Source organism: Nematostella vectensis, chromosome 7 (genome assembly GCF_932526225.1).
Source record: "Nematostella vectensis chromosome 7, jaNemVect1.1, whole genome shotgun sequence".
Taxonomy (NCBI): domain Eukaryota; kingdom Metazoa; phylum Cnidaria; class Anthozoa; order Actiniaria; family Edwardsiidae; genus Nematostella; species Nematostella vectensis.
In genome coordinates this window covers 13,913,040-13,933,577 of record NC_064040.1, presented here as the reverse complement: position 1 = coordinate 13,933,577, position 20,538 = coordinate 13,913,040, and the positions used below count along the sequence as shown (strand labels likewise).

General features: G+C 41.4%; 1 protein-coding gene and 1 long non-coding RNA gene across 4 annotated transcripts; one reads left to right on the top strand and one right to left on the bottom strand.

The window, feature by feature from the left end:
• Positions 1–426: 426 nt before the first annotated feature.
• Positions 427–2,142, bottom strand: LOC125568340. Its single transcript, XR_007312255.1, has 3 exons — positions 1,043–2,142; positions 658–979; positions 427–558 (listed from the first exon to the last, which is right to left on the bottom strand). It is a non-coding gene; the product is annotated as an uncharacterized LOC125568340 (long non-coding RNA).
• Positions 2,143–10,067: 7,925 nt separating this feature from the next.
• Positions 10,068–20,361, top strand: LOC5502501 (amine oxidase [flavin-containing]). 3 transcript variants are annotated; one of them, XR_007312167.1, is made up of 17 exons: positions 10,068–10,268; positions 11,388–11,485; positions 11,575–11,712; positions 12,636–12,835; positions 12,982–13,126; positions 13,591–13,648; positions 13,751–13,845; positions 14,099–14,182; positions 14,263–14,338; positions 14,455–14,545; positions 15,342–15,395; positions 15,629–15,686; positions 15,966–16,063; positions 18,388–18,499; positions 18,848–18,910; positions 19,584–20,242; positions 20,279–20,361. XR_007312167.1 is itself a non-coding variant. In XM_032370752.2 (16 exons), the coding sequence occupies exons 1-16, from the start codon at positions 10,214–10,216 to the stop codon at positions 19,722–19,724; spliced, it is 1,473 nt and encodes a 490-aa protein (XP_032226643.2). In that variant the 5' UTR covers positions 10,068–10,213; the 3' UTR covers positions 19,725–20,361. The 3 variants fall into 3 exon arrangements, 2 of the variants coding, with proteins under 2 accessions (XP_032226643.2, XP_032226642.2); XM_032370752.2 differs by having other exon boundaries at positions 13,075–13,126; positions 19,584–20,361; XM_032370751.2 differs by having other exon boundaries at positions 19,584–20,361.
• The last annotated feature ends 177 nt before the right edge of the window (positions 20,362–20,538 follow it).

The window sequence follows — 20,538 nt, the reverse complement described above, 5'->3', positions numbered from 1 at the left end:
TCCCACGACTTGTCGTAGGCCCTGGCCAAACGAGGACACATGTTGCCGGAAATATTTGGAAAACATGTTTCCTAAATATTTCCGAGGGTAGCCAAACGGTAACGAAACATCGGGCAACATGTTTCCTCTGCTGCGCCACGCGCACTGTCCACGTCAAATACAGAGTAGGCCCGTTCCAAGGGGGGGGGGGGGGGGGGGGTGCAGGGAAACATTGAAGCAACATACGCGCGGACAAAATGTTTCCAGCAACATGTGTCCTCGTTTGGCCAGGGCCGTAAGGATTTTGATGTTTTGCTCGAAACCCTTCTACAAGTAGTGAGTCGCGTGCGTCAGTCGTAGGGGCATTTACACGGCGCGACTTGAAGCTCTTTTGAAGCCTATAGTTTAAGTCGCAGGTTAAAATCGTGTAATGGGCCTTATTGAATCATGTACTTACATCCCTAGTGCTGGCATTAGACGCCTTTCTTTTCTTGATAAGATAGACAGCTTCCCCAGCGCCCGCGATCACGACCAGAATAGAGCAAATTGCAGCCAATAACATAATATTGATCGCTTTAGCTGCAAACGGTAGAATAGACGGAATGATATTCAGAATCTAGCATCATCATCACATGGCTTGTTGGGAAACGTGTTCGTCATAATAACTGTGCCGCTCACCTTTCCGTGGCCATTGAGCGCTTGAAAGCTTCAGCTAAAGGAACTAAAGTCCAGTAATTATAAGTGAGGATACAATACTGAAACAGAATCTCCAAAAGGTAGTCTTGAAATAAGGCTTATTCTCCAAGGGATACCTTAAGATAAAAGATAGGTACTTGCTTCACTATTTTCGTAAGTGAATGTGTTTAAACCTTCTTTGTTTGCTTTTGAATCGATGTCAGTCTCACAGTGCCTTCCCGTGAATCCTAGCGGACACACACACGTGTATTATGGTTGACACCATCTTTGCAACTGGCTCCGTTCCGACAAGGATGGCCATTACCTGAAAATAATTTTAAGTTTCTATTTGAAGATGAGACCGAAAGCCAAATCCAAAAACTCATACCTGCACAGGCATCAATGATGAAGTCGTAGCGTTCTCCGCTGTAGCCGGCATTGCAGACGCTTGAGCGCACAAGGCTTCTGTACAGTCATCGATGTCCGTCTCACAACCTCTGCCTGTAAATCCTACCGGACAAGAACACTGAAACGGAAAATCGATACCAAAAGCGGAAAAGAAGGTCGCTTGCTCCGGAAAAAGGGGCATTGACCAATGTTGACATTCGGACATGTAATAAGGGAAGTGTTACCCCATAATGCAGGGTATGAAAATAAAAAAGGCTAATCTCAAGAACAACGTAGGGAATCACAAAAATAGCCTTGAAAAAATGACTTCGAGCACGTGGTACAATTTTAAAATAGGTTGTGTAATAACCATCATCACGTAGTGGGAACCATGAAACAAAATGGGCATATCATATCACAGCCAATAGTTATAATTTTATCAATGACGCTCTTATCTGATCCTAGGAAATGCAGTCACCACGTGTTAAGCCTTTTATTATCATGAAATTATTTATTACTGATATTTCTCCACGATAGCCCATTCAGAGTCGCTGATATCAATATAATTGGATTTTTTAATTTCAAGTTCATAGAAAATGTAAAGCATAGAACAAAAACGAATAAGAATAAGTTTAATTTTGACTTCTAATTTTAGGAAGTATTTTATTTGACTAAGCGACAGATTCTCTATTTTTAAGGGCTCTGTAGGAATATGACATTTGTGCATCAAAAACATGTTTTACTTGAAAAACGCGCTTAGACCCTCATCATTAGCTACCAGTCAATCACTCACTTTATTGTCAAAATGGAGGTCCATGCATGATGCCCTATTCTTGCAGGGGTTTGGATCGCACTCATTGGTTATTACTGTAAACGTCTGTCCATAAAAACCAGTAGGAAAATCACAGCGAAAAATATTCATCTCATCGTGACATGTACCTGAAAGTCGGTTCAATTGCAAGCATTTTACAAAGAAAGTAATTAATTTTCTACTAAGAAGTCTTTATGCTGAAAACATGCTGACCTTCTTCATAATTCAATTGATGGAAAGTCTCTCCAGATGATCATCACCAGAGAAAAAAAGATGTTTACTCTAATCTTTGATTTTAGACATTCTTCAGTCGTTAAGATTATGGTCGAGAGAAAAGATCTGTTTTATTCATCTACCCTTTTCTTACAAAACTTGACTTGCATCAAGCCTTTTACTTTTACCTCCTTTTTAAAAAGATGTCTGATATACTCATACCTGTCAACTTCCGAAAATTTCAAGGCTTGAGAATTTTTTTGGGGGAGGGGTGGGGTATATTCATTTTTTGGGGGAGGGGTGGTTTTAACCTTGCAGGCGTTTGCCGTATAGAAATCTCTCACGAACAAATCCACTCGTAGATCTCACGAGGGTGTTAGATAAATTGCGCTACGCAAGGGAATTATTGTTCACAATATTTTAATAGAAAATAGGCAAAATGACGATTTTCTGTATAATAATTTTTCGGAAGCGATAAAAATCGCTGAAAATAGGGAGATTTGGTGCTCAACGCGGGAGAGCGGGAGAAGGGGTCCAAAATCTTTAGACTCTCGCTTAATGCGGGAGAGTTGACAGGTATGTATACTCTCAAAGCTATATCACGATGGGGAGCACTGGGGTGAGGACACTCACCTCCATTCATAGATCCGACAACAGAGCAAACAAATGGCAAGTTTTCCCAAAACAATTATATTATGTAAACCAACATACCAAAAGTGTTTTTTCTAATGAATTCGTCTTCGAGATTTGAGGCTTGAGGTGCAATTTTCAAATGTTCAAAGTATTAATTCTCCTCGTTTTTAGGAAGAAGTCGGGCTCTGATCAGAAATTAAGCCAACTTTGCTCGCCAATATCTAAATTTCATATCTTCTAAATTTCTTTAAAATTTGGAATTACTGTCGAATCCGTTGTATCGCGACCCGCCTTTTCAAAACACGCTTTGTTTTGGTTTTCTGTTCCGTCAGTAAATCCATTCTGAGCCAATCAGAGTTTCGCTTTGTGCACTTCCCTGGCTATCCTCTGGACGAAAACCAGACAGTGTCGCGACAGAAAGCCAGGCAACTGCACTAGGCGAGAGATGGCAAGAATCGATTGGCTTAGAATAATTTGACTGGCGGAACAGAGAATCCCAAAAGACAAAAACAAATCGATGTTTTGAAAATGCGGCGTCGCGATACAACGGATTCGACAGTAAGCTTTTGGTCAGAGGAACTCCTTGAATGCGGGAATCTAGAGCTTATATTTTGAGAATTGGAAAATTTCGTACCATTTTTTTGCTCTGTCAGGTCCGACGCGCGTACGAATTTCAAATCAGAAAGCAGGAAATAGAAGCCAGCGAAGTGCAACCCATGTGCCACAAAAGTCCCACAAATTGTACATGTCGGATGAGGACGGTGAATCCTGCTTATAATCCGACTTATTTAAAATATAGACGTTTATAGGGGTTTTCCTGCGACTTAGGAAATAAAACACGGTCACCTGACATGATGGAAACTTGATTTGGTGTCCGAGCTTGGTGAAAATCTTGTAGAAAAGCATAGAAATAGATAACTGCAAGTTTGGTTGTTGAATGGAAACTACCCGAATCCAGCTCGAAATACGAAAACTTGGAAATGATAAGATAAAGCGGTGCTCTCTTTGGTAGGCATTATATGTTTATGTGGTTTCAAAGCCATTTTTGTCAACTTGCAGTGATTTAAGTGAGGGTAAAAGTAGAAGAGAAAGCCGAATTCGCTGTTTGAGCCTGACTTTTAACAACAAGTTTTATCGGCAAACGTCAAGATTTACAGTAGCCTGCTTGCAGGCGGTACTCGGTGCTATCATCGAGGAAAACCCTCTCCGTTCTGTGATCGGGCGCCATCTTGAATTTTAGGCCGCGTGGTTCCTGGGGGCGAGTGCAAAAAGAGTTATTGCGCTCGCCCCCAGGAACCACGCGGCTTAAAATACAAGATGGCGCCCGATCACCGAACGGAGAGGGTTTTACGCAATAATAACACCGAGTACCGCCTGCAAGCAGGCTAGATTTACAGCAATAATACAAACGACAGTCTCATTCTTATATGTAATTGAAGTAACCTAGGATAATATCAAACACAAGTTTAATAGACTTACACTGTTCTTGTATGTGGTTTGTTTGCTTTTTGTTTTTCGTTTCTTCGCAGAAATTTTACGTGTTTTCCTGCAATTTGAGTCCCAACTCTACACTAAAAGTGGCCGGTCAAAAAATCGGAACTAGCTCTTCCTACGCTGACCCGAAAACGCTTATTTTGCTTCTACAGATTCGCAAAAAAATATCTCAAACCATTTCTTTTTTGCCGTCGATTGCCGACTTTTTGTGGGACATTTGTGGGACCACATGGCTGTTATTGCATTATCTGAAGGCTATTCGTGCGCGCGTGATTGACATGTCGGATCTATGAATTGTGACAGGGCGCTGTCTGGCAATCATCGATGTCCCGTTCACACCAATGACCGGTAAATCTTTACCCCATCCACGCATGTCCTGTTATTGTGACAAGGACTACTGGCACACTCGTTGATGTTCACTTTGCAAGGGATTCCTGTGTATCCAGGCGTGCAAGTGCACTCATACCTGTTTAACAAGTCCTGCGTATTATGAACAGGGATAAGTACACAAGAAGCCTATGGGGAAATATTGGCCGTTTTATAAGTTTTATGGAAACAACATGTCTATGTTTTCATCTTATTTACTTATAGTACGGTAAGGGGTTGAGCTGGACTTGTATTTATAGATTTTTATGAAACTAAGTTTTGCCCACGCATATTTTGTTTCAGTTTTTAAGTACCGAAGAGAGAACATAGCTTTTTGTCTGAGACTGCGCGTGAAGTTGAGCTCAGTCTTTGTGTTGACACAAAGGTCGGATCTGATTGGCTCATCCGCGCGTCTAAAAATAGCCTGATCCTAGGAAACGCCGTGACTATTAGTTTGTTACTACCCTCCCCCCCATTAGGAGCCCATCGTACCGCGGGCTCACACGTTGTTGTTAAAACAGTCACATGGAGTTTAGCATGGAGTTTGTGTCAGAGAAATAAGAGATTAAATGTGTTGAATTGGCCGACAACCGTCTTATAACATGGTGTCAGAAGTCTAAATTGGAAAAGAAGAATGCAGGCTACGACTCTGGGACGAAAATAGAGTTTAACAAGGAGATAAAGGACATTCGAATCGATCTCAAAACAACATGGCGGAGAGGGAATCGTTCAACAAGCCAGGTCCATTAATACTGGATGCCCAAGCTGCAGAAAATTGGAGAAAGTTTATCATGCGATCTATCTAGCAGCAGCAGAAAAGGAGAAAAAATCCGACAAGATCAAGGTAAACATGTTGCTTAATTGCGCTGGGAGTGAAGCGATCGAGGAATACAGTCAATTTACATACGGTACCGATGAAAGTCCAGAATCCTCTGAGAACGTCTGTAAGAAATTTGAAGAACTTTGTCGAGGTGCTAGAAATGTGAAATACGAGAGATTGGTGTTTAATCAACGAAGCCAGAAAGAGGGAGAACGGATTGATAATTTTGTGAGTGACTTGAAACGACTAACCCTTACATGTGAATTTGGGACTCTAAAAGATTCGCTGATTCGAGACCGAATGGTCGGCGGAGTGTTGTCTGATCAACTGAGAGGTGAACTGTTGAAGAAACCAGACTTGACATTACAGTCAGCACATGATTATTGTCGTACCTACGAAGCCTCAGAGGCACAAAAGGTGAAGTTCAATCTACCCACTGGCATTGTTGAGCAATCAGCATCTAACATTCATGACATCAAGAGCTCCATGTCGCCAAATAACAAAGTGAGGCAAGATGACCATTTATGCAAATTTTGTGGTCTCAGGCATTTATTTTCGCAAGGTAAATGTCCAGCCTTTAAGCAAGAGTGCAGAAAATGTATAAAGGTCGGTCACTTCGCGAGGGTGTGTAGATCTACAAGGAAGAGCAGTGTGCATCAAGTTGAAAAAGCCGCCAGTAAATACAACGATGACGATGATGCAACTCATGCCTACTTTGCTTCAGTTGAGCTGAGGTCAGTGGATGTATCAGCGTCAAGGAGCAAAAGCATGATCAATGTCACCATAAGTAACTGTCAAGTCAAAGTTAAAGCCGACACTGGTGCTGAGGCAAATGTCATTCCCTTTAGGCTTTAAGACTCGTACTGTTGACCTGTTATACCTAGTTGTACGTGGTGATTTTACTCCACTGGTGAGCTGCGATGCATACCTTGACTTAGAGGTGTTGCAATGTATGAACTTAGATTTGATTCAGCGTCAACCAACAGCCCCAGATGCTCAAGATAGCAAGCATACCCTTCTCGATATCATTACAACAGATCCAGTGCTAAAGAACTTTCAAGATTGTTTCAGTGATAAGCCTGGTAGACTACCTAATGAAATCAATCTGGAAACTGATGAGTCTGTAACACCTGTTATTCATCCTCCAAGAAAGTTACCAATATCACTCCTGGGGCCTGTAAAAGAGAAGTTGTCGGAGATGGAACAAGATGGAATCATAGTCAAGGAGGAGGAACACACACCATGGGTCAGCTCAATGCTAGTGGTAGACAAGAGACGAGAGAAGGGGAAAGGACAACTCACTAAAGAGTAAATCAGAATCTGCATTGATCCACGGGATCTAAACACTGCACTGAAGCGTGTACACCACCCTATGGTAACTATAGAAGAAGTTGCAGACAAACTTGCTAACACTGTTGTTTTTACAGCTCTAGACGCCTGCAGTGGGTTTTGGCAGCTCCAAGTTGATGAAGCAAGTTCAAAATTGCTCACATTCAACACTCCTTGGGGAAGGTACCGGTTCTGTAGGCTTCCCTTCGGAGTTGCTCCAGCGCCAGAGATATACCAGCGAGAGATGGAACGGCTGTTTGAAGGTGTCCCAGTTGAAATCATTGTGGATGACTTCCTCATACATGCACAAGACCAGTCAGAAATGGATGAAAAACTGTCAATGGTACTGGAGCGAAGTCGAGAGGTAGGACTGAAGTTTAATCCTAGTAAAGTAAAGCTTAGAGTGGATAAGGTAAGTTATGTCGGCCATAGGCTTACTTCACAAGGCTTGCAGCCAGATCCAGAGAAGATCAAGGCTGTCATTGACATGCCACCACCAACAGACAAAGAGGGGGTGCAACGACTAATAAGAACTGTGAACTATCTTGATAAGTTTATCCAAAACAAAGCAGAGATTCAGGGCCCCATCTCCCAGTTGCTACAGAAGGATGCCATTTTTGTATGGGACACACCCCAACAAAATGCGTTTGAACAGCTCAAAAGTGTTATCAGTAGTTCACCTGTTCTGTCATATTTCGACAATAACAAACAGACAGTTTTGAATGCTGATGCCAGCAGTACAGGCTTAGGTGCAGTGGTAATGCAGGACGGAAGGCCAGTTGCATATGGATCACGAACACTCACCAATGCAGAGAAACATTACGCAAACATTGAAAGGAAATTACTTGCCATTACCTGGGGGTACAGAAGTTTCATACTTACTTTTATGGCCGGTCAGTCACCGTACAGACAGATCACAAACCGCTCGAGTCAATTTTCAAGAAACCACTTAATGATGCCCCACCCAGATTACAGCGCATGCTCCTTAAGCTTACAAGGTATGATTTGAATGTCAACTATGTTCCTGGTAAGCAACAAGTCCTTTCTGACTGTTTGAGCAGAGCACCCATACATATACCAGAGACACCTAGCAATGACAGTGATGAGGTTCAAGTCAACTTGGTTGACAAGTTAGGACTTGACAACGATGCTCTGTCAAAGTTTAGAAGTTGTACCAATACTGATGAGACTTCTTCAGGTCGTTATGAATTATGTTCTCACTGGTTGGCCTTCAGACAGGGGACAGATGGATGAATTAGCAAGAGAATATTTTAACTACAGGGAGGAGCTAAGTGTTGAGGATGGCTTACTATTCAAGTCTGATCGAATTGTCGTACCACGAGGGATGAGAGCTGAATTACTTGATGAGATTCATGGTGCGCACATGGGTGAGTCAAAAAGTCTATCCTATGCTAGGGACTATGTTTTCTGGCCAGGTATGAGTGCACAGGTGAAAGACAGAGTCCGATCCTGCGGAATCTGTAATACCTTCAGGAATCAGCAGCAAAAAGAAACTCTCAGGCCTCACGACATTCCTGGGCTCCCGTGGCAGATCGTTGGTACTGATCTATTTGATTACGGTGGACATACCTACCTAGTAGTGACTGATTTCTACTCGAAGTATTTTGAAATCGAGCTTCTACGTCAAAGTACTGCAACCTGTATCATTTACAACCTGAAGAAAATATTTGCTCGCTATGGAATACCCGACCAAGTGATCAGTGATAATGGATCACAGTACAGTAATACTAGAAACTTTTTTGATAGCACCCACCAATTCAAAGTTTTTGCGAAAGAATGGGGGTTTCAACATATTACCAGTTCACCTGAATATCATCAGTCGAATGGTGCGGCTGAGAAAGCTGTGCAGACGGCCAAACATATCCTTAAGAAAGCAGATGCTGATGGAAAGGATCCATTCGAGGGACTTCTCAAGTACCGCAATACACCTTTTGAGGACATTGGTGTATCACCCGTCCAACTGTTGATGAGCCGGAGGACCCGTAACATGCTTCCCACTCACCTCAACCAGTGAACCCTGATACAGTTGTTAAAGCACTGAAAACGCGTCAAGAAAAAGCTGCAGCGTATTACAACCAGAACAGCAAAGACCTGCCACCACTGGAATCTGGTTCGAAAGTCAGAATCCGAACAGGCGGCGAAAAGCAGTGGAGGACATCGGAAGTACTACCAAGGTCATACATGGTACAAGACGACAGGGGAAGAGTTTACCGCAGGAACAGAAGGCACACCATTTCTACTCCATTAGACCAGCCAATCCGGCTGCAGCCAAGCTCACCGGTCCTTGCCTTACTGGTGTGCCAGTGAAGCCATTGACACCTCTACAGATACCTGTAGTCTCGGATCAACCAAAGCCACAGATGCCTGCAGTCTCGGATGTGCCTATGAAGCAACCAGTCACTACCAGATCAGGAAGACTTGTGCAAAAGCCTGATAGGCTTATTGAGTCGTGTTAAGAACAGTTAACTATTATAACTGAGCCATAGTCTTGTTACTTTTATTTCAAAGTGACATTGGGACTTGTTATTTGAGGGGGGAGATGTTATAATATTAGTTTGTTACTACCCTCCCCCTCTTAGGAGCCCATCGTACCGCGGGCTCACACGTTGTTGTTAAAACAGTCACATGGAGTTTCGCATGGAGTTTGTGTCAGAGAAATAAAATATTAAATGTGTTGAATTGGCCGACAACCGTCTTATAACAGTGACAATGTGGGAAAGTTTCCCCTACTTATGAGCCCCTGTTACAACACGCATTTTAATTCCTCTCGGTTTTGCTTGATTTTATTATCCCCAAAATCGCGAAATCGCGAAGAATAATGTGATCTGGTTTTTTTTTTTTACGAAAATTGGAGAATCGCGAAAACAAAGTGTCGCGAAAATTGAGTCTTATAAGATAGCATAATCCCTGGCATAATCGCATAATCGACTCTTTTTTACTCCCCTCCCCCCCCCCCTTCACAGGTGGCTTCCACACTAACAGAAATACAAAAGTATCCGGATTCGACCGTCCACACTACGGGCAAAAGTATACGAATTCATTTTGATTCATTTTCGACGGCGTTTTCAAAAGTATCCGGATTCGCTGGATCCAGCGCGCTTGTTAGTGTGGACGGAAGGCCTAAGCGTATCAAAAAGTTTACGGATCCAAATGAATCCGTGTTAGTGTGGACGGCCCCTCAGCCAATCCTGGGTATGCGCCTACAACCCGTGTACAAATTCAGTTTAAACGTCTAATAAGCAGCACATGCAACAGAACAGTTTTTGTTTTGTATTTTTTTTTCTTAAAATCACAATTTTTTGCTTTGAAATCCCCTAAAATTCTAAAAAAAAAAACCAGATAGTCGAGTCAGCGGCTACACGCCGTAGGCTAGTATACATATACGCCGTAGGCTAGTATACGTGACGAGCTGTGGCAGACACCACTAACACGGTTGATGTCCAGGTCATATAATAACCCGTAAAAATAAAAAAAAAAACATTCAAATGACGGGACACATCGAGACCAAGGATGTTTTGGTTATAGGAGCAGGAATAAGCGGTAAGAAGCCTTGATACTATATAAAAATTTTCTTTTGCAAACTCGCCCATGCGATGGAGAACAAGAATAATTTTAGCTCGAGAAGAATGCACAAAACGCAAGGTGATTGAAACATTCCGTTGTGACTTACTTAACAATATCACTAAGCGCAAATGTGCTAATGTTATTTCACTCACATTTGACATTCTTGTCATACGCAATGTGTATACAGTGGTTTGACAAAAGGTTGTCATCAACAGGCTTTGCGACTACGCGACAAGCCCGCATGTAAGCATGGGTAAAAACCACTGAAGCGCCTAGTTGCATATATAAGCCACCGCTACACCGTCTAAGTCTGAGGTTATGCAGTGGCTAATATGCTTACATGCATGCTTGTCGCGTAGTCGCAAAGCCCGTTTTTGTCAAACGACTGTATAAGTAAGTTAGTGGCAATCACGCGACTGACAATAAGAATAATACAGGCCTGTACCCAGGGGGGGCCGCCCCCCCCACAACGGCCGACAGTCCACTTTCAGTTCTCAATAGACTTACTATTTGAAGACAAAACTATAAAACATAAGCTAGGTTACTCTGGTATGCCATCAATTCATAAGTTAGACTTTCTTGTAGCCAAATCTGACAATAAACGTCCTGTGGAGATATAAAAAGATTTTTTTATTAAAAAAACTTAATTCCTCCCCCCACTCCCCCCAGAAAAATTAAGTCCACTTGATCGAATTTCGCACCCCCCCCCCAAGAAAAATTCTGGTTATGGGCCTGTAATATCATATTTATTTGCACTACAAATGACCATGATAGAGAAGCATATGTACGGTTGACATCTATTCTCTCTCCTTGATTTACCATAACATAAATACACATGTAGGGTTAATGAGGGCCAGACGGTGGAGGGAGATTCTCTCTTTTGATCAAAGCTGAAGCATTGCACTTTTAAACCAGCTCAATGCCACTTGACATCTCAAAAAATGAATTTTTTTTGTGTTCTTTACTCCCTGCTCTTAACAGAGATGGTCTGTCCCAAAGGAATTATTTTTCTTATGCTTACTTACTAATTGGCCAATTGTGCATAGGGGCAAATCACATATGGCTGAGAGCTGACTATAACTCTGATTATTTCAGGTTTGCGTGCGGCCACTATACTGCAGGAGAAATATGGACTGGATGTCATTGTGTTGGAAGCAAGGGATAGAGTTGGAGGACGGACCCATACTTTGGAAGTGAGTTTGAACAGAACCCCTTTTTTATTTTAAATCATTTTTTTTTTATTTGTAAGACTTGACCCTTGGATATTGCCTTATTTTTCAAGGACCCCAGTTTTAAGTACTGTGACATTGGTGGTGCATATATTGGCAGTACTCAAACACGAGTCAACAGCCTTGTGGAAGAATTGGGCCTGGAACTATTCAAAGTGAATGCAGATGGATATGATGTTGAACATTATTTAGTAAGTCATTTATATCTTATTCACTTTCTCAATAAGAATTTGTTTTGTGTTTAAATTTGAATGGATTTTTCTGTTCATGCATCTTTCACAGAGCGGTAGCAGGCCTTAAAATGTTTGGGGGGGGGGGGGGAGAATGGTACAGAAATACAAAATAAGTTGTGGGGGCACAACCACACCCCTACTGGTTATTAACTTATAATTTTTGAAAATTTTTGGGGCCACGTGCCCCCAATGCCCCGCCCCCTGCTAAAAAAAAATATTTGAAAAAATTGTGAAGCATCACATGGTGGTATTTTAGAGATGCTTGCATATAATAAGTGGGGGTGAATTTGTTCGCGGACCGGCGGATCCGGCCCCGAAATGCTCACAAATTATGGATTTTGATGATTATTTAAGCGGATTGGTGGATTTTGGAAATTCAGCGGATCACGGATCAGTTAACAATTTGGGCACAGATTTCGACTGCTTTGACGGTCGAATTTTTTATTCTAAATGAATTTCAATCTATGCTATTACTTATCTGTCAAACCATGCGGATCTAAAAATATCTGCGGATCCACGGATTTGCCCCGAAAATTAGCGGATCGGCAGATTTACATAACCCTATTCACACCCTCCCCGCCAATAAGGGTGTTCTTAAACTAGAGGTAAGTCTAGAGATTAGTTTAGTTTCATTATTTAGCATTTTAGGCACTTTTTTAGCTGCTAAAAGATGACACCCATTGCTTTTTTCCCTCTTTTCTATCGTTCTTTTGTATTCAGTCAAATATTTTACAATAGATGTCTTGGAAGAACACATGATTCCCTGAATTAAAGACTCTGGTAGTCACAACTTATCAATCATTTGATAATGATTACAAAATTGAAGACCTTGAGAATTTCACACATTGTAGAGATGATCAAATTCTGTTTATTTTTTTCAGGGAAAGCGAGTTTTAAAGAAGGGTGCCCTAGCATCTTGGGGATCCTCATTCCTTGGGTCCCTGGATGCCAATAACATGTGGCAGCTCCTGGATGAAATGTGCCATCAAGTGCCGCTGGAGGGCCCATGGCTGGCTAACAAAGCAGAGGAGTGGGATACTATGACTTTGAAACAGTTTCTGGATCAAACATGCTGGACACAGTGAGTACAATGCTAATAATAGATCAGAACGTTTTATATTTGGCCTCTGTACACCCCGGGGGGTGACCTTTGGGAGCACCCACAAAGTACGCTGGTTTTTCAAGCATGGCCTTTAAAATGTAACAATTTTCCGGGTTTTTTTTTAGATTTGCAAAGAATGCAGCCACCGGATATTGCCAAGGAATGTTAGGGTCTGAGCCTCACGACCTCTCTCTGCTCTTCTTCCTATGGTATCTAAGGGCTGGTGGTGGTACAGTCAGGAACATGGAGTTCAATGATGGAGGAGCTCAGGTTTGCTAGCTATTGATGATCACGCAGGAGAGAGGGCATTTCCTGGGAGGGGGGAGCCTCCAGAAATGTAGATAAAATTTGGATATAAAATTTGGGCCAACTTCTATTCCTTAGGGGGGGTTAACTTTTTTTTCGATTCTGTTATCTTTGAGGGTATAAAATTCGACTCAATTCTGCTATCCCTTACGGTAAACATTCCTTGCTATCTCTTAAGGGTAAGAATTTCTGTTCACCACACCCAAAGTGCTTTGTTTGAATTGAATTTGCCGACCATCACCCCTGTCAGTTTTTATCACAGTCCCATCCTGGGGGGCATTTTTTCATGTGCACAATTTTTCATGTAACTTGCAAAATGCAACGTGTAATGTAACATGGCCTTAAGGAGGCAAACGTTTATAAATTAAATTGTCATTTTGCTTTAATGTTATTGTTTGAGAGCATGTTCTTCTTTGATTATCCTTTAGGAGTACAAAGTGCTAGGTGGTTCTCAAAGTATTTGTGTGAAGATGGCAGAAAAACTTGGTAAGTTATGGTTGATTTTTTACTTTTACGACATTTTTTCTATTATATCATGAAAAAAAAATTAAAAATGTATATTGAAAACTATAATTATGTTATCTACAGGGAGTGACAGAATAATTTTTAATTCTGATGTTATACATATTGACCAGACAAGTGATGTCACAACCATAACATGTGCCAATGGTTTGAGCTATAAGGTAGAAAATCATTATTAAATTGCAAGTATGTTGGAATTTAGAAGTAAGCCTTGCTTCTTCGCCGACTGTTTATGTTTTGTACCATTTCAGCCGCCATTAAGGGTTTACACTCTTTTTTTTATAAGATCCTTTTTTTATAAGAACATCCAGTCTAATGAGATTTGGAGGGGGGAGCTTGTCGTGTCCCCCCTGCTTCCTGCTAGCCATGGCCAAGGTAGTTCTGTATTCCATTTAACTTTTTTTCTTCTTTTAGGCAAAATATGTCATTGCTACTGTTCCGTCATCCCTTTTGAACAGAATAAGATTCACGCCCAACCTTCCAGCCCTCAAGTTTCAGGTATTTTCTTGAATTTTCTTTCAACAAGAAAACTATCAGATCATATGAATTTTGTTCTAAAGCACTTGCCTTGTGTCTAGGGTGCACAAAGGACTCCTATAGGTTCTGTCATCAAAGTTATTATGTTTTATGAAAAAGCATTTTGGAGAGAAAAAGGTGAATGTGCATGTGGTGTTAAAATGTTTGACATTTTCCTTTGAAATCAATTTTCTTGGAAATTTAGTTGTTATTTTCTTGATAAATTGAGTGAATATATGATTCCCGTTTTTCAGGTCTTTCTGGGTTTTTTAACTCTGATATTGGCCCTGTCGAGGATGGTCTTGATGATACAAAGCCTGACGGCTCCCACCCTGCTATTATGGGGTTTGTATAAAACGCACACTGTAGAGAATACTACCTTTCTTCATCACCAGATGTTTAAAGCCGCATTGTCACCAGTTTATTTCCGGTCGATTACCTAACAATCTCCGATGATTTTTAACGGAAAATGCGAAAAATATTTCAAAATATTGAAAGCAGTGTGTCTATTGGAAGTTTCTTTGAGGATGTGATTGATAATTTAGAGCGGATGGCCTGTTAAATATCTCGGATTCTAATAGATTCTTTTGTCTTTTAACGGTTGAGGTTTCCGTAAGCTATGGATATTCTGAGAATCAATTATCTCAAGTCACTCTCAAATAGGATGCATTAATTTTGAGCACTCTCAAGTATGACAAGTATATGTCTTCCTCGTCATTCACATCTTGGTTACTCCGCAGATACACCCTTTTTTAAGCCCTAGCCGTAGACAAAAGTCTACGCAATAGACGATTCCAGCTATGTGTGGTGCTCGTTTTCGGAAATGCTTAGGCCTGTTACCAGAACTACCAGAATGCAGCACGTGCGTTCGTATGCCGTAGTTTGTTCGACAAATCTACCAGAGTAACCGGCATGCTGCGCGCACGTACGTTTTAGTTGGAATGGCCTATAAGATGGAAATGCCCTATTAGTTTTGGTAAGTAGCTAGTGGTGGCGGTACTAAGCAATGTGGACTTGTGCTTAGTTTGACAAGACCACTCCCAAGCCAAATGAAAGTGCACACAAGTGAACATAAATGGGCGGAACCATAAGTTCACTCCTATGGCCACAACTAAGATATTGTTTTATCTTCTTACTGTAGTTTTGTTGCTGGTGACTGGGCAAGAAAGTTTACAACTTTTCCAGAAGAGGAAAGGTAAATAAGATCATAAATGCTTGATAAAATATGGTACGTCGAATTTCTCAAAGAATACACGCCTATTTATCGTAAATGGTGGTTTTATTGTTTGCCTGTATTTACAGATATTCTTGCAAAAGTAACAAAATTTTTTTGAAAACGGGCTCTCACTGACAATGTGGATCTGTCCAATTTCCGTCATACTGTACAATCTACCGATAACTTATAACAATGAGTCTACATTTTAACAGGAAGCGCTTAATTTGTGAGCAATATCAGACAATATTTGACAGCCCCGAGGCTTTGAAGGTGAGAAAGTTCGATACATTTTAGCCAATTTCTCAGCGTTCCTGTTTCTTGGCGGGCGCATAGAAAAAGTGCGCATGTGTCTGTGTCTACAAGCTTGAAAATTGTCTCTTTTGCTTGCGCGTGTGCATTAGGGACATCAATGCAGCCATAAAAGTTTAAATTAAGTTAGACAGAAAAACAAATTTCAGAAAAAAAAAAGAAAATTTCAAGCTGAATCTTTTCAGCTCACTTCAGTAAGTTTACAGCTCACTGATTCCCTTATGTTTTTGTTTTGCCCAGCCCATCCGGTACTTTGAAAAAGACTGGATGTCGGATAAGTACGCGGGCGGCTGTTATGTCGGTACCTTCCCTCCTGGTGTACTTACAAGATACGGCAAGTATGTGAAAGAACTTTTCTCATTTATATCTGAATTTCTTGAATACTACGTTATGTCAAAATTATGTGACTGACGGTTAGGCGCATGCACATATGTGCTAAATTCCATTAAAATTTTCCAATGACTTATAACTGACTGTCTTTACAAAAAAACTTTTGCTTTCATAATACTGATCTAGTGTCAAGTGCAAACTTAAGGAGAAATATGAAAATGCGATTTCCCATGTCGTAGTTTGGAATGTATCAGAAAGAAGGCATTTTGTACGTGGTGCTGTCTCTCAATTCTCAAATCGGTTCAGTTATGGTCAGCCGTCATCGTCGATCTTTAAAGAAACTCGGTATGGGTATGGTAGAGACGGGAAAAGAAATTACAGTGATTGCACGAGGAAAATGTGTTTTGTTTGACGCATCTCAGCTTTGAGCTGTGATAAAAGTCCCTTGGTCTTTTGAGGACACAGTTGTCAGCACTGGTGCAAATGCCATACTATTAGTATTAAGTAGTATATTTGCTGTTTTAGAAACCTTCATGTTAGCAACTCCTTAGCGTCGATACACCACAGGCGGCCCAAATGCCGCCAAAAGGGTCACGTGTTGTTGTTGTTGAGTGTGTGTGAATGAGAATGGCGAAGATTCAGACAAGCAATGTACGTCGCCAAGAATGAAGGCTCAAGAGTCTTTTAATATTACATGCGAACACGCGTATCACGAAGAGTAAAGCGGCGAAAAGCGCCGAGCTGGGTAGCACGTGAACGAGTTGTCTTGATTAAAAACTTTTGCGGACCTTGTTTCAGAGAACTCACACACCACTACAACTCCTTCAATTTTAGCCTGCGTTGTATGTAGTAGCTCTAAGAAAAGCGGAATATAGCATCGCTTCAACAAAGTTAAAATGTGATTAACACAAGATAGATTAAGTAATGCTCCGTGTAAGAACTAGGCAAAGTCCCATTGTCTTGCGGCAAAAAGCTTTATTATAGCTTTCCCACGTAGGATCTTTTTATACCAAACAAGTATGCAGGACATAGAAGATAGTAAGATTTTGAAGAAATTGCGTGCAACATTTGCTATATACCTTACAGGTGATTTTCTGTGGTGTACCAATCAGAAGAATCCAGAACAATAGCTGTTGGTTGTTTTATGTTTACTAGGTTCCCCACATAAAATTTACCTGAAAAGCGACCTAATAAACGCCCCTTATCTAAAGAACGCCTCTGATCTAATGAACGCCCCCCTAAGCTTACAAGTTTGCAATAAACGCCCCTCTCTAATAAACGCCTCCCTCTATTAAACGCCCCCTCCCCTCCCCCACTCCCTTCCCTGCCAGCTTGAAAAAACGACATAGGAATTCCGGAAATATAAATGGTAATTTAATTGCCATCTTGCATAATCAACACTGGTAAGCGAGTAGCGTCTTGTTCAATGTATGTCAAGTTCAAATGAGGGTACCGCTCTCTAACGTTCCTGATCTCGTTGCTTAGGATGTCTGCAATTTTATTTCGTTTTGTCCTCGCAGTGTAGCATCCAGGAATAACAAGGCCTACTTCTCGTTTTCGCATACTTGCACGGTTAAATCATTGCATTCGCCTCACGGTAAACGCTTGCTACGCAGGCTATAATTTAAAATGATCCTGGCTGAGACTAGAACCCCACTGCACTTGGGCAGGGCCGTAGCCGGCATGAGGCAATGAGGCACTGGCCTAGGTAAAATTTTGATGTTTAGTGTTTCACAATTGAAGAGTATGAGATAAAACACCTGCTTCTGTTGGATTTATTATCCAGTGGCTAACTTTGCCACGGTAAAATTTTGATTTTGGATACAGGCCTGTTGGATTCGTTATAATATTTTCATAGTTTGTAAAGAACGCCCCTCTCTAATAAACGCTTCCTATCAAATGAACGACTCCCCCCCCCCTCCCCCCACGGACCATCGAAGTTTAATAAACACCCCGGGCGTTTAATAGGTCATTTACGGTAAGCTATAATGTTTTGTGTTGGCCACCAACCAAATTTGTAGAATAAACAAAGGCATTTTTGACATGCCAGCGTGCATTTGCCGTTGGGTTGCCTAGTTCTTACACGGAGCATTACATGATCGTTTAGGGTTTCACGGTTCCACTTTAGGTAGCCGGCTACGGCTCTCCAGTGGGTTAGGATTCCGTTGGCGACCTTTCCCCTCCCCCCACTCTTGAATTTTTGCGCCACGGGGATCCTGAACAACGAAAACACACAGGAGAGCCGGCTCGCAGGCTACACTTTGGGTTGACAAAAATACTGATGACTGCTTTGAGTCACGGAATCAACACAGTCATGCATATTCTGTTCCAGAGTAATGCGAGATCCGTTTGGCCGAGTGCATTTTGCAGGCACGCTGACCGCTTCCATGTGGGTGGGATATATGGACGGTGCTGTTGAGTCTGGAGAGCGGGTCGCGATAGAGGTAAAGTCTCAACACGCATGCGCGACCCATTCACCGCTACCGTAGATATTGAACCATTGCTCAGATAATAGAATCGAGGCGATTGTACAGGAAAAACAGGATAATACTTACACTGACCTATGACCCAGCGATACTGGAATAAGATCACTTTATCGGAATGAGATATTGAGATCAGTTCATCATCATATGCATAAATTATTTCTAGTTATCAGGTCATCCCAGAATGGAAACCGGGATGATTCCAACTCAAGGATAAACGAAATATAGTGCTTGTATCCATTAATCCGGAGTTTAACTTACTCCAGTGAAATTACAACAGCCCCTAATTATGTTTAATTGTGTTTAAAGGTGGCTGAGATGTTTGGTAAAGTTTCGGCGGTTGAGGTGGCTTGTAGATCGCATGATTTACTGGTATGTATCATGATAGCAAGGCCTAGCTAAACTAGGAGACATGTAGCGTGCGACATGTTTTCCTAGTTTAGCCACCCCGAAAATCATTGTAGCGCGCGCCAAATCTTAAAGCAGCGACAAAGAAATGTTTCTTGGATTTGAGAAACATTTTCGTGTCGCGCTCTAAAAAAATGTCGTTTTTGGTAGTGGCTGTGCTAGGAAACATTTAGGAGACATGTCGCAGTCATGTCGCGCTTGTCACAGTCGATTGACAAACGTTTTCAACCGGCTTCGCGACAAGCCCCAATTTAAGCATGAAAAAAAACTGAAGCGCCTACCTGAATATAGCTATCTTAAGAAACGTCGTCCATATAAGACCGCGAGGCAATCTGGGAAGATTTTATCACCTGCCAATATTCTACAAAATGATTTCGAATGCATTTTAAACATTTATCTGCCTGTTTGAAAACAGAGCAACGTGTTTAGACTTCATCTGTACATGGCAAAGCCGCGTTATGGTCTAAACGATTCGTTTTGCGCATGCTGCGTTGAGGTATGGGCGCGTGTCGCTCTGGACAACGTTTTTTGAAATAGCTATATATTAGCCACCGCGTCTAAGACTAAACTTATGCGATTATGCAGTATTGATAAAAAATTATCGCAAATTAAAGCAGTACTTGGTTGGATGTTCCAGGCTAGCGAATACCCCTTTATGGAATACAGCTTCACAGAGAAACACTTAATGCCCTCGGTCCCAGGCTTCCTGGCAGGGATGTCTGTGGTCGGTTTGGGAGGACTGGTACTAGCCGCCTATGTGATGCATATTAGGAAATGAAGATACACAGGAAGACCACACAGGGCCGCTTTCTCTGTTTTGGGATGGTTGACTCGTACTAGAATATTTCACCTATATATTTAGCTAGAATGTTATAGAAGATCAGAAAAAATTGAATATATTATTATCAAGCAATTTACAATATTTGTATTCTTCCGAAAACAGTATATCCTCGTTTTCTCATCATCCAAATTCACTAGATCATTCAATTATTCACTAACGCCTTTGTGTCCGTGTTACAATCATAATTTAGATTCTCTATGAATAATGAAAAATATCAAATAAGCTCGTCATATTGTCAATATTTTCTTAAAAAAGGAAACTCAGTCATGGGTATAGCTTTCATAGAAACAAAGAGTTTACAGAGTTTAGGGCATGTTGCGCGACCTAGAGGTGGTTTCGAAGAGATCATCCTCGGGGACCTAGGGCGTCGCGGAGATCGGGCACACAGGGAGCGCGCGAGAAAGAAACAGGCTGAAAGACGTCTTTCAGTGCTCTTTCCAGCTCGCGCGCTCCGTGTTTTCCCGATTTTCGCGACGCCCTCGGTCCCCGAGGATGCGAGGAGATTTGTATTACCGTTTTACTCCTAGTAATCTTTGTGGATTCAGAAAATAAAAGAATAGCAAAAGGGGTAAAAGTATTTGACAAAAACAAGTCCTTTCTTGCGATTAGCTGTTTCAATAAATGCTTTTTATTCCTTCCTACTAAAACGGTCATAAGTCTAGTATGGCCGCTAGCTGCTACTGTCATATTTTTATTTTTTATAATTCTTATCAAACTCATTATCAAGCTAACAAAAAAACCGTAATAAGTG

Excerpts from the sequence above, each read along its gene's own strand:
- LOC5502501 (XM_032370751.2), top strand. The coding sequence starts at position 10,214 with ATGACGGGACACATCGAGACCAAGGATGTTTTGGTTATAGGAGCAGGA. Across the intron at positions 13,846-14,098 it reads CCAATGGTTTGAGCTATAAG|GCAAAATATGTCATTGCTAC; the intron begins GTAGAAAATCAT and ends TTCTTCTTTTAG. Across the intron at positions 15,687-15,965 it reads ACAGCCCCGAGGCTTTGAAG|CCCATCCGGTACTTTGAAAA; the intron begins GTGAGAAAGTTC and ends TGTTTTGCCCAG.